The sequence below is a fragment of the Nicotiana tomentosiformis genome, chromosome 5, assembly GCF_000390325.3.
Source record: "Nicotiana tomentosiformis chromosome 5, ASM39032v3, whole genome shotgun sequence".
Lineage (NCBI taxonomy): Eukaryota > Viridiplantae > Streptophyta > Magnoliopsida > Solanales > Solanaceae > Nicotiana > Nicotiana tomentosiformis.
Window position 1 is genome coordinate 93,256,107 of NC_090816.1, and position 10,611 is coordinate 93,266,717.

Sequence of the window (10,611 nt, forward strand, 5' to 3'; positions counted from 1 at the left end):
AAAACGGATTTTGGAAAAACAAGGACCAAAGCTTAAAGTCTCACTTAATTGCTAACAGGAAGTTCCTCAACCTTGCAACGTCTAGAACACCAACCAAATGGACTCCGATGGACTCAATCTATGCAAAAATATTAATTAATATAGTGTCAATTAGACTAGTGAGGTCGAATCTCAATATCCGTAACCATGATATCTTTATATTTTTCTTTTACACCTTAATAGTAATTTATCCCAATATCCCGATCTAAACTATCACAACCACGGAATACAATCAAAATCTTTCTATACTTAATATATATAAGAATTCGAATTAGTGGATTTAATGTTAACGTCCAAATAGGTCCAACCTTACACCTGATTTTTAAACTCATTACTATTCATTATGTAATTATTACCAAAAATATATATAAATCATGACCCTGTCATTCTGCATGTGTGTAAAGGTCCATCACTAATTTTCTGTATATGTAATGTTCTAATATTAAAATCAAAAAAGTTACAATCTTAACTGGTTTTGTCCATATTAAAATATTCATTCCTAAGGCGTCATGAGTATGTCTGCCATGCTCAGTTATTCCATAGTTCAATTCTTAATACTACCATAAAGTATAATAAATAATTGTTTTTCTAACCAAGTTCAAGGAATATATTTATTGAGATGAAATATATAATGTACCTGAGTACTAAATCATGAGTTGGAACTGCCAATTTCTAGATCTCGATTCCCGATGACGTCAACTCCATCAAAGACCCGTTTATTGCCTTTTCTTTACAATTGCAATCCGACTGCGTATTAGCTAATGACCCAAAACCTCATTATTGTTCATTGTTTTTCTTCAACCTAAATCTCCATTACGTGGGCCATCAGGAAAATAAATATGGGGCTTGTCCAGTTCTTCAATAATACTTATTGTCTCATTTATTTTATTACCCAATTAACACATGTAATGATAAATTAGGCACACTAAGCATTTATTTAGTGCATTATCTTATATATTATAATAAATTATTTTCTACTAGCTTAGTACTTTTTCAATAGCTACAAAATAAATTAAATTTCTAGTCTCACAATTTAATAAGTATATAGAAAACAAATTCGGGTTATTACAGTTTCATTTCATATAACACCAGTTTATTTGAATGAAATATAACTACAAAATTTTTCATAAAATTTGAAAAGTTTTTATTTGACCTAGAAAAGTTTTTACTTAATGTCCAAATACGAAATATGTAAATTTCTAGATGATGAACGAATGAGTATGTATGGTGAGTATTTTAATATTTATGCACACAAAGAGATTAAGTGCTCGTTTGGCCAAACCGCTAAAAACTGTTTATTTTGAAAAGTACTTTTTTTAGAAGTATTTTTTTCAAAAGTACTTTTGAAAAAAAATAGTTTGTGTTTGGCCAATTCATTTAAGAAATGCTTTTTACAACATTTGGTTAACAAATTGTCTTTGGCCAATCTTTCTAAAAAGTGTTTTTGAGTGTCAAATTACAAAAAAAGATAGTACCAATGTCTTATAATTATTTAAAAGAGAAAAATAAACTTAAATATTTATCGTAAGAGACTTTTATTATTTTTTATAGTTATTTAATTAAAATATAAAACATAAATTAAACATACATATTAAAGATTTAAATCAATATAACATATATAGTTATACCAAAGCATATAATATTATCTAGTATAATTACTTATTTTCATCAATTAGTATGAATTAGAAGTCCATTCCACAAATTACTATATATTGATAATCCACCATGAAATAATAAGCAAAGTCACTCACACATGATAATATTTCTCAACAATTTCATCTTTAGTTCTATCACACAACGCCTCCATATTAGTAGAAGACTTGCCTTGCATTTCTAAAGGAATACCAGAAGGCCCATCTCCTTCCTCAATCTCTGCAGTAATGTTTTCATTAGCATAATAGTTGAATTCCTTATTGGTAGAAGAATATCGTCGGATAAAATTATGTATAGCCATTTTAGTTGTAACAAGATGATTCTGAGTGTCAAACTTGAAATATGACAATGAACGTAAAATATAAATAATTTTAAATATATAAAAAATTATTGTTTTCGTAAAAAAAATAGTTAATTATGTTTAAATTCAAATTCAAAAAGAGTAACTAATTATTAACAATACATAATGTATACTTTATTTATTTTTTAAAATTTAAATTAAAAAAACTAATTATTACCTAACCTAACTAACTTTATCCTAAATTGCCAGGTGACCTATTGTGAGACAGTCACTTAGTTTAATGTGGAGGCTTTTTTTTCTTCTGTTAATAATATATATATTATGCGATGTAATTGTAAATTTATTACAAATTTGTATGTAATTTTACAAATTAGATTTGATAACTGTTTTAAAGATTCGGGAATTAATAGCCTATAACAGAAGAAATTATCAATGATTATTTGTAGGAAGAGAATTGATAATCCAAAAAGGATGTAGATAATTTACTTTAATGTAAAAAAAGAAGAAGATAATTTGAAAAGTTACAAGACATCATACAAAGAAAAAATCAAAAACAAGAAAAGTCAAAAAATAATTTGGAAAGTTACAATATATTCAAATATATGATATCTCTAATTTTAAAAGAATGGTAGAAACTAGAAACAAAAAAGAAAAGTAAAAGCTTAAATTAGTAAGGGATAATTTGGAAAATATGAATTTATGATGAGGATAGTTTTGTCTTGAATAAATTAATTTTCTATTTCTGGTTCTTGGAAGAAGTTGTGAGTTCTGCTCTAGTGGTGAGCACCCTCCACTTCCAACCAACAAGTTGTGAGTTCGAGTCACCCCAAGAGCAAGGCGGGGAGTTCTTGGAGGGAGGGAGCCGAGGGTCTATCGGAAACAGTCTCTCTACCTCAGGGTATGGGTAAGGTCTGCGTACACACTACCCTCCCCAGACCCCACTAATAAAATTATACTATATTGTTATTACTTCTTGGAAGAAGTTAGAATAAGCTAGAATTTTCTGCTTCTTCCCAAAAGTAGAAAAACTGTTTCTGCTGTAGGCCAAAAGTACTTCTCTCTCTTGGCCAAACAACAAAAGTTTTTTAAATACCTTTTAGGGAAAAGGTACTTTCAACCTCCCAAAACTTGGCCAAACAAGCTCCAAGCCTAACACATATGATATGTAAATATAAACACAATATGATATAATGTGATTATTAAATGGTCGTAAACCCGCTTCTAATGATGACTTGCATAATTCTTATGTGCTAGACTGCTGGTAGTTCACAAAAGAAAGAAGATTCTACGTTCATATAAGCAAATGAGCTTGTTATACAAAAATTAAATATTGGATTTTATATACTAAGTAGATACACAAGCAACTGCATCTCCCAACTTGTCTTTGATGAGTTTTAAGATGTCAAACACCTGCATAATTGAAAAAAATAAAAAGTAAGGAAATAGATAAAATTCAAAACAAGGAATATAAATATGAAATACATCTAATAAATTTTGAAGGAAGAAGAAGAAGAAAAAGAGTCATAACTCATAAATCACAAATTCATATCATACTAAAAATACTATAACCATGTTATTTTTGGTAATTGCTGACCTGAAAATGGCAAGATAAAACAGTTGAATTTTGGTCCAGTATCACTTATATTTTCTCAAGCAGATGCAAAAGTGCTTCTACCTGATCCCCCAGCAAATCCACCTTTAAAAACACCAATCTTATCAATAAATAATCTACATTAAATGCTAAATATCTTACTCCATGTTTCTTCTTTTAGCAATAAATAAAATTGTCCTTCAACAAATATTACATAGTAATAAATAAATAAATAATGCGAAGGAGAGGAAAAAATCTAATCAGAATCTCAAATATTGTACACAGATAAAATTGAGTTGTATAAGTTTCAATTTTCACTTCGATCCTTCACCATCTTTTCCAAAAAATATTTTTTTTTGTCGTTTTCGTGTGGATGAAAGGGGAAACAATAAAGAAAACTAACTCGAAACTCTTAAATGCACGAATCTTATAGTAACAGGAAAAAGAAAAAGGCTAAAAAATATAGCAAGATGCTTAAGCATGCTAATTAATTTTTCAATGAAATTCAATATAATGTACCTCAGTTTCAGCCAATTTTAGATTCTGACATCTTGCTAAGAAAGCCTTCTTGTAAAGCAGTTTCCTTTTCTTTATTAAAGCAACTGGTTCAACAATTAAGTTGTGGAATTGGTGTTTCAGTTCCTCTACCCTGGAAAAAAGGTAATGTAACATTCTCATTAGTCCCTATTATATATGAGGTTGTTCTTTATCTGAAATTCCAAATGAACTGAGGCTTAAGAAAAACAAATTTATAAAAACTGAATACCTCGACGATTTAGCGTCTAGATTGTGAACTACATTGACCTCAAATTCTTGAATCACTTGATCAAATTCTTGGTATATCTGTGCTAAGACCAAAACATCAGATGGATTAATAACTGACATTTTATCATCTTCTACTTCACCAATATTGAGCTCTTTTGGTTCTTCAGTTTGAGACACAACACTTCTGTTTGTGTGTAGGCAATCATCAGTACTTTTTGCTAACAAATCAGGTGAAATTCCAAGACTTTGTTCCAAATCAAACAACAATTCTTTGCTTGTAGACAATTGTCTCATCGCGATCTCTAGTTTTTCGTTCACACAAGTGAAAGTGCACTCATCATCATTCAACAGCCATTCAATAGTCTCGCGCTCCTCAACCTCTTCACATTCCAAGATTTCTTGTTCATGACGCACATTGTGTTTTTCTATCTCAGAACTTGGTTTCGCCATTAGATCTTCCTCTGACTCGAGACATTTTAACAAAGAATCAAGCTTTTGAATCAGGCTTTCCTCAGTTCCATCAATTTCCACCTTCTTATAAGCAGGATTCAAATATTCTGAAATTTTGGTATGTACATCTTTCACAGCCTCAACCATGATAAACTTGTATATATCTTCTCTTATTTGAATTTCCATATAAAAATCATCTTTTTCCTCCTTCCATTCCTTAACCATTTCAAAGAAGAATACCATGTAGACATCCTCTTTCAATGTGCTCCCTATAGTCTCTGGTAAGATGTTGCCATCTTTTAAGCCCTTAATAAATGTTTCTGCATTTTCATCTTTTGCATCAAATTGGTTTAGCAAGAAAGTAATAGTACTTTTAGTGTTTTTAATTGACTCAAAACAAGCAACATTCTGGTCTTTCAACAAACCTTCATAAAGGATCAAATGAATCTCTTCCAAGATTGATATCTGCAAATTTAAACTATCCACCTCTTCATTTAGTAATTTCACCTCATCTCTCAAAATTTCACAAGTACAATCACTACTTTCCACTTTATCTCCTATGAAGGAATTGGTTAAATTTTCCTTAGGAAAGTTTTCTTCCTCTTTCACATGTTTTTTAGCGACTGACTTAACGTTCTGTGAGCTTATTATAACATCCAACCTTGTGATGACATCTTTTATCATTCTGTCCAAGATATCAAGTTCCATGTCTTTCTTGTGTAAAATGGATTTACGATTTCGATCTTCCAATTGCTTCTTTATAATTGACTCATGATTCTTAATCAGCTTAGCAACATAATCACTTCCACCAGCCTCTTGGTCCTCCTGATCAGGCAGTTGATGAGCAACTTTTGGCAAAGGCTCACTACACGTCCGACGAACCTTGGGCAACTTTTGGCCTAAGATATCTTTCTTGTTCATTGTTTTCCTTTCCTCCTCATGTCTACTATAGAAGGTCTCTAGTTCATGGCACAACGCTGTTATCTCACAGATAAATTCTGATAAGTTCTCATTTGAAAATTCAAGTGGAAGTTGATCACCCCTCTTCCTCAACTCTGATTCAAATCTTTGTTGGATATCATTTATGAATCCTTTTATCAAGACAGATAATGTATCTTTCTCAATGGTACACCTCCATTGCTTCTCTAAAGGAACCATCTCACCATTATCCCTTCTCCCAAATGCAAAATCCAAGGTTTCTTTTAAAATGTCTATATCAGAACTCATCTGTTGAATCACATTGTTCTTTTCAGGCCTTAATGAATGATCAGTCATTGGCTTTATTTCAGGAATATGGTAACGTCCATACAAGTCATTTTGACAACTTCCCTCATTTAGAAGCTCTGAATCAGATTTCGAGTCACTAGTTTCACCTTCTTTAGCTCCATTCTTTAGCACTAATCGCAAATCTTGGGACCCTTCACTCTTTGTTCTCTGAAGCTCAAGTTTCTCGCGAATAAAAACAAGTTCTCTTTCTTTGGATTCCAAAATCTGTCTGAGCTTTAACTCATTTTCAGTCCTCTCTGTTAATTCTCTATCTTTCTCAGTGATTAAGAGTTTCATTACCTTAATCCTTCCCAAGAGCCAATGCCTCATTTCTGTTAAGTCTGAGATGACCTTTTCGCGGTTGCTTTCAAGAATATCAGTCTCTTCTTGAACAATGCTTAGACCTGATTCCACAAGGATCACTGCCAATTCATAGAACTTTGATCTCTCGTGAAGAAACTCAATGGATCCAGCTTCAGATTGGACCTTTTCATGTGCTTTGTCCATAGCAGATCTTAGAATTCCCATCACTATTCCATCTGACTTTGATCTACAATCTATTTCACCAAACAGGTTGTCCATTTCTTAATTTCCAAAGTAAATGGAGAAATCAAATACTTCTTCTTTTTCCTTGAATGTGAATAAACAGAGAAAAGAAGTGTTAAAAAACATTGAAATTTCCATAATCTCTTAAAGACATAATCCTAAAGATCTGCAAGAAAGTTGCATGGTTTCACGTGACTTGTTCTAAACTGTCAAAACGCCCAAGTAATTCCCATGGATGCGCTAGAAGCATTATTTTGATTAAACTCAATAACACATAAGTTATTCGGATAAACACTGTTTACTCCAAATTAAGTAATTTAGCTATACCAATTAAAAGTTAAATAGAGTATATATTACTTAACTATACCACTTAACTATAATTATGTGATAAATGTATATATAAAAGACACGTGTCTGATACTCATTCATTTTACAAAAGACATGTGTCCCGTATTCATTCATTAGTCAAAGCTGAAAAAGTTTTCCTAATTGTAAAAGTTAATTATATCCGAGATTATTTTAAAAAGAGAAATCACGTTCGATTAGCTACATTTAATTTTATTTGAAGGTAAACATGTTTTTTCCACTCTATCAATTAAACTATTCGATATAAAGAGAGATACTACATACTCATTATATATTACAGAAGCGGATCCAGGATTTTGGCAGGACGAGTGCACTATTAAGAAGAGGTAGATCCAGAATATAAATTTTATGGGTTCAACCTTTAATTCTTACGATTGCGCACCCATTGCACTTTTGGAATTATAAGTTCAATTTTTTTTTAAAATAGTAATTTTCTTACATCTATATCTATTTTTCATGTTGAAAATATTGAGATCAGTTGAACCCATTGACTATATACTACATCATACACTGCTACTAGTTTTAATATACACATTTTGTTTAATCATATAAGATTTTACAGCAGCAAAAGAAGAATAGGAATTTCAATGTACAAAAATTTTGAAAGAATAAATCAAACAAAAAAAAGAAAAAATAATTAATTAATACGCAAAAAATAATACCATACACGCTCATCTCCCGTGGTCGTTTACTTTTAGAAAAAAAGAAAAAACAACAAATAAGATTTGAACTCACAATCGAGGTACACTCAATAACCATCACATCGTATAATATTTTAAGCGTAAGTGCACACACATATATTTAAATATTTTTTTAAAAATATAACATAACTATGCTCATGTGCCCCATGGAACCCTAGGCCCTGGATACGCCCCTGATATCTTATAGGACTTGTATTTCATCTTATTATTTTTATTTAATCAAATACTCAAAAAAGAAATAGTATATTGTACCCAGCTCGTACAGGTTTTTGGACCTATTACCCCATGCAATAATATCCTTGATTCCTTGACCACCCTTAAATTCAGTACTATATGACCAATAATAATCCAACTACTCCTCAACTACAAACCTCCAACTACCTTCCAGTCACAAGCTCTTCACCACTTTCTCTACGCGCCGCCGTCCTCTGCCGCTTTCTTCTCGGCGGCACGCTCTGCTCTTGTTGTCAGCCACTCCAAAACATCGCTGAACACTTGTTCCACATTCTCCTCCGCTTCTCCTACCAACTGGTGCCACATTCCCGGGTAAACATTCAGAGTTTTGTCTTCACTAGACGCTCGCCGGTAAAGGTCCTCGACGCAAGCCGGATCGCAGACGACGTCCCCGCCGCCGTGTATGATCAGAAACGGCACCTTCACTTCTTCGAATCTCCTCTGCAGATCCCCGCATACTCTCACCAGTTCACGCGCCGTCGCCGCTCGTGGTCTCCCCAGTGGCCTCCTAGGGCTTGCCACTGCCAGTTTCCTCTTCCACTCCATCTTCGTGATTCACCAATTAAAAAAAAACAGTTTTAAAAAAGAGAATAAAAATAGAATATAATTCAACTCCCTTACCTTGAATGAGACTTCAGGAATAGAGCCGCGAGTGGGAACAACGCGCCATGTGGAAATGAGAAATGCTGCAATGTCCAGAAGATGCTCCAAAGGCCACGGCGGTTTGAACTTAGCGCTGATACCGCACATGGCCCCGTTCAAAACGACGCCGTCAAAAGGCTTATTAAGAGCAGAATTTCCCTGCCGGAGAGTGATGAGAAGAGCAATTGCGCCGCCGAGAGATTCAGCGTAGAGAAACGACGGGAGATACGGCGGCGCGTGGCGCTGACGGAAAGAATCGAAGAAGGCGATGCAGTCATCGACAACGGGGTTAATGTCGGGTATATGAGCCACGAGGCCATCGGAGAAGCCATGGCCCTGATGATCAATTGCGCAGACGGAGAAACCGTGCTTGGCGAAGTGAACGGCGGTGAGTTGAACGAACCAGCTGGACTCGCCGGTGAATCCGTGAACGACGCAGACAACGCCGATGGGGTTAGTGGGAGGGAGTGGGGTCCACCACTGAGTGAAGAGTTTGAGACCTCGAGAATTAGTGATGAAGTCGGAGCCGTGACTCACTGAGTGGCGAGAATAGAACTCGTCAGGGCTCAATGACCCAAATGGGCTCACTTCGTTTGCCTCTGCAACTGGATGCTTCATTCTTTTCATTACTTCAAAGGAAAATCACTGAAAACCTTTATAAAGAAAATAAAACTCACTTGATACATTAAATGTTATGGAAATTAGATGCTTGCTTTTCACTAAATATATGAAAATAGTACATTGCAATATAATGTTTAATGTATGAGTATGAATAGTCTATCTGAAAATTCCATTATGATATATGTAATCGTGTAATTATTATTAATTAATATTTATGGCAAAATCATGGTAAAATATTAAATTTGGTATCATACACCTTGTTCTGGTTAAGTTTTTCCTCCCAAGCAGCTCAACTGCCCCTCACAAACACATTATGTATTATTGTACATCAAATCGTCAATAGGCTAATTGATAAAACAATTTTCGGCTAAAAAGATTTAAGTGAGATTGCAGGGTTAATTGGCCATCATTATTTCAAAAATCGCCAAGACTCATAAGGGAATATCTAGAGAATTTTATCTAGTTATGCAAAATTGGAATCCTAATTATTATTATTATTAGGGATATTTGTACTTAATTACTTAACATAGCAAGATTTTAGGCTCTAATTTTTTCCATTTTTCACTCCCTCTCACCCTAACATACTATCACGTGTTGGACTAACTCCATACAAAATTAAAGCAAGCTCAACTTAATATGCTGCCTTCCTTAAATACGAATTGTTCCCTGTTATTATGATACATATCGCATCAAATTAAAACAATCAGTGTAGGATCTTAAAATCTTTAGTGGAATTCAATGGGAAACTTTGACAACAAAACCGTCATGGATAGTTGTCACGATCCAAAAATCTAACATTTCGTGATAGCGCCTATCGATGGTACTAGGCAAGCCTACTTTTCAAAATACTTCAATATTTCATAAAAAGGATAATTCAAAACTTTTTCATACCAGAAATATTTTTACAAAAGAATCGGAGTTGAATTCAAAATAAAATGCGTAAAGATAGCCCAAAACATCGGGGTGTCACCAAGTCATGAGCATCTAGATATCCACTTTAATAAAAACAGTGTCTAAGTATCAATACAGGAAAGAAAGAAAACATAGAAGGAGAGACAAGGTCTGCGAACGCCGGCAGCTACCTCGTAGTCTCCGGTACTCGATCGCGCATGAACTCAACGACCTCCGTGATCAAACACACCTAGATCTGCACATAAAGTACAAGGTGTAGCATGAGTACAACCAACTCAGCAAGTAACAGAAATAAATAAGAAACTGAGAAGCAGTGACGAGCTATACAATTACAGTTCATTTTTAATAATTCCAGCAAAGAATAGATATGCTTTCACATCCGGCAGTTTAAGTCCAATCAGTTTTATACAGTTAAAGTTCAGGTAACCCAGATATAGGATCTTTGAGGAATTTCACAACAATGACAAATAGCAACTAAGTGCATCAACAAATGAAAAGGCAAGTACAACCTCTCAGGGCAACAG

At 33.6% G+C, this 10,611-nt stretch overlaps 2 protein-coding genes across 3 annotated transcripts; both read right to left on the minus strand.

The window, feature by feature from the left end:
• Positions 1 to 3,135: 3,135 nt before the first annotated feature.
• On the minus strand, positions 3,136 to 7,771 carry LOC104105348 (WPP domain-associated protein). Of its 2 annotated transcripts, XM_009613610.4 has the most exons (4): positions 4,351 to 7,771; positions 4,104 to 4,233; positions 3,588 to 3,689; positions 3,136 to 3,403 (listed from the first exon to the last, which is right to left on the minus strand). In XM_009613610.4, exons 1-3 carry the CDS (start codon positions 6,645 to 6,647, stop codon positions 3,633 to 3,635), a joined length of 2,484 nt encoding a protein of 827 aa, XP_009611905.1. In that variant the 5' UTR covers positions 6,648 to 7,771; the 3' UTR covers positions 3,136 to 3,403; positions 3,588 to 3,632. The 2 variants fall into 2 exon arrangements, 1 of the variants encoding a protein (XP_009611905.1); XR_688339.4 differs by lacking the exon at positions 4,104 to 4,233.
• An 86-nt stretch (positions 7,772 to 7,857) lies between these two features.
• On the minus strand, positions 7,858 to 9,263 carry LOC104105350 (caffeoylshikimate esterase). Its single transcript, XM_009613611.4, has 2 exons — positions 8,534 to 9,263; positions 7,858 to 8,458 (listed from the first exon to the last, which is right to left on the minus strand). Exons 1-2 carry the CDS (start codon positions 9,179 to 9,181, stop codon positions 8,090 to 8,092), a joined length of 1,017 nt encoding a protein of 338 aa, XP_009611906.1. The 5' UTR covers positions 9,182 to 9,263; the 3' UTR covers positions 7,858 to 8,089.
• Positions 9,264 to 10,611: the final 1,348 nt, after the last annotated feature.

Coding starts and splice junctions, on each gene's coding strand:
- LOC104105348 (XM_009613610.4), bottom strand. CDS start 6,647: ATGGACAACCTGTTTGGTGAAATAGATTGTAGATCAAAGTCAGATGGA. Junction 4,234..4,350: donor CTAGACGCTAAATCGTCGAG/GTATTCAGTTTT, acceptor CCTTTTTTCCAG/GGTAGAGGAACTGAAACACC. Junction 3,690..4,103: donor TAAAATTGGCTGAAACTGAG/GTACATTATATT, acceptor GTGTTTTTAAAG/GTGGATTTGCTGGGGGATCA.
- LOC104105350 (XM_009613611.4), bottom strand. CDS start 9,181: ATGAAAAGAATGAAGCATCCAGTTGCAGAGGCAAACGAAGTGAGCCCA. Junction 8,459..8,533: donor TTCCTGAAGTCTCATTCAAG/GTAAGGGAGTTG, acceptor TGAATCACGAAG/ATGGAGTGGAAGAGGAAACT.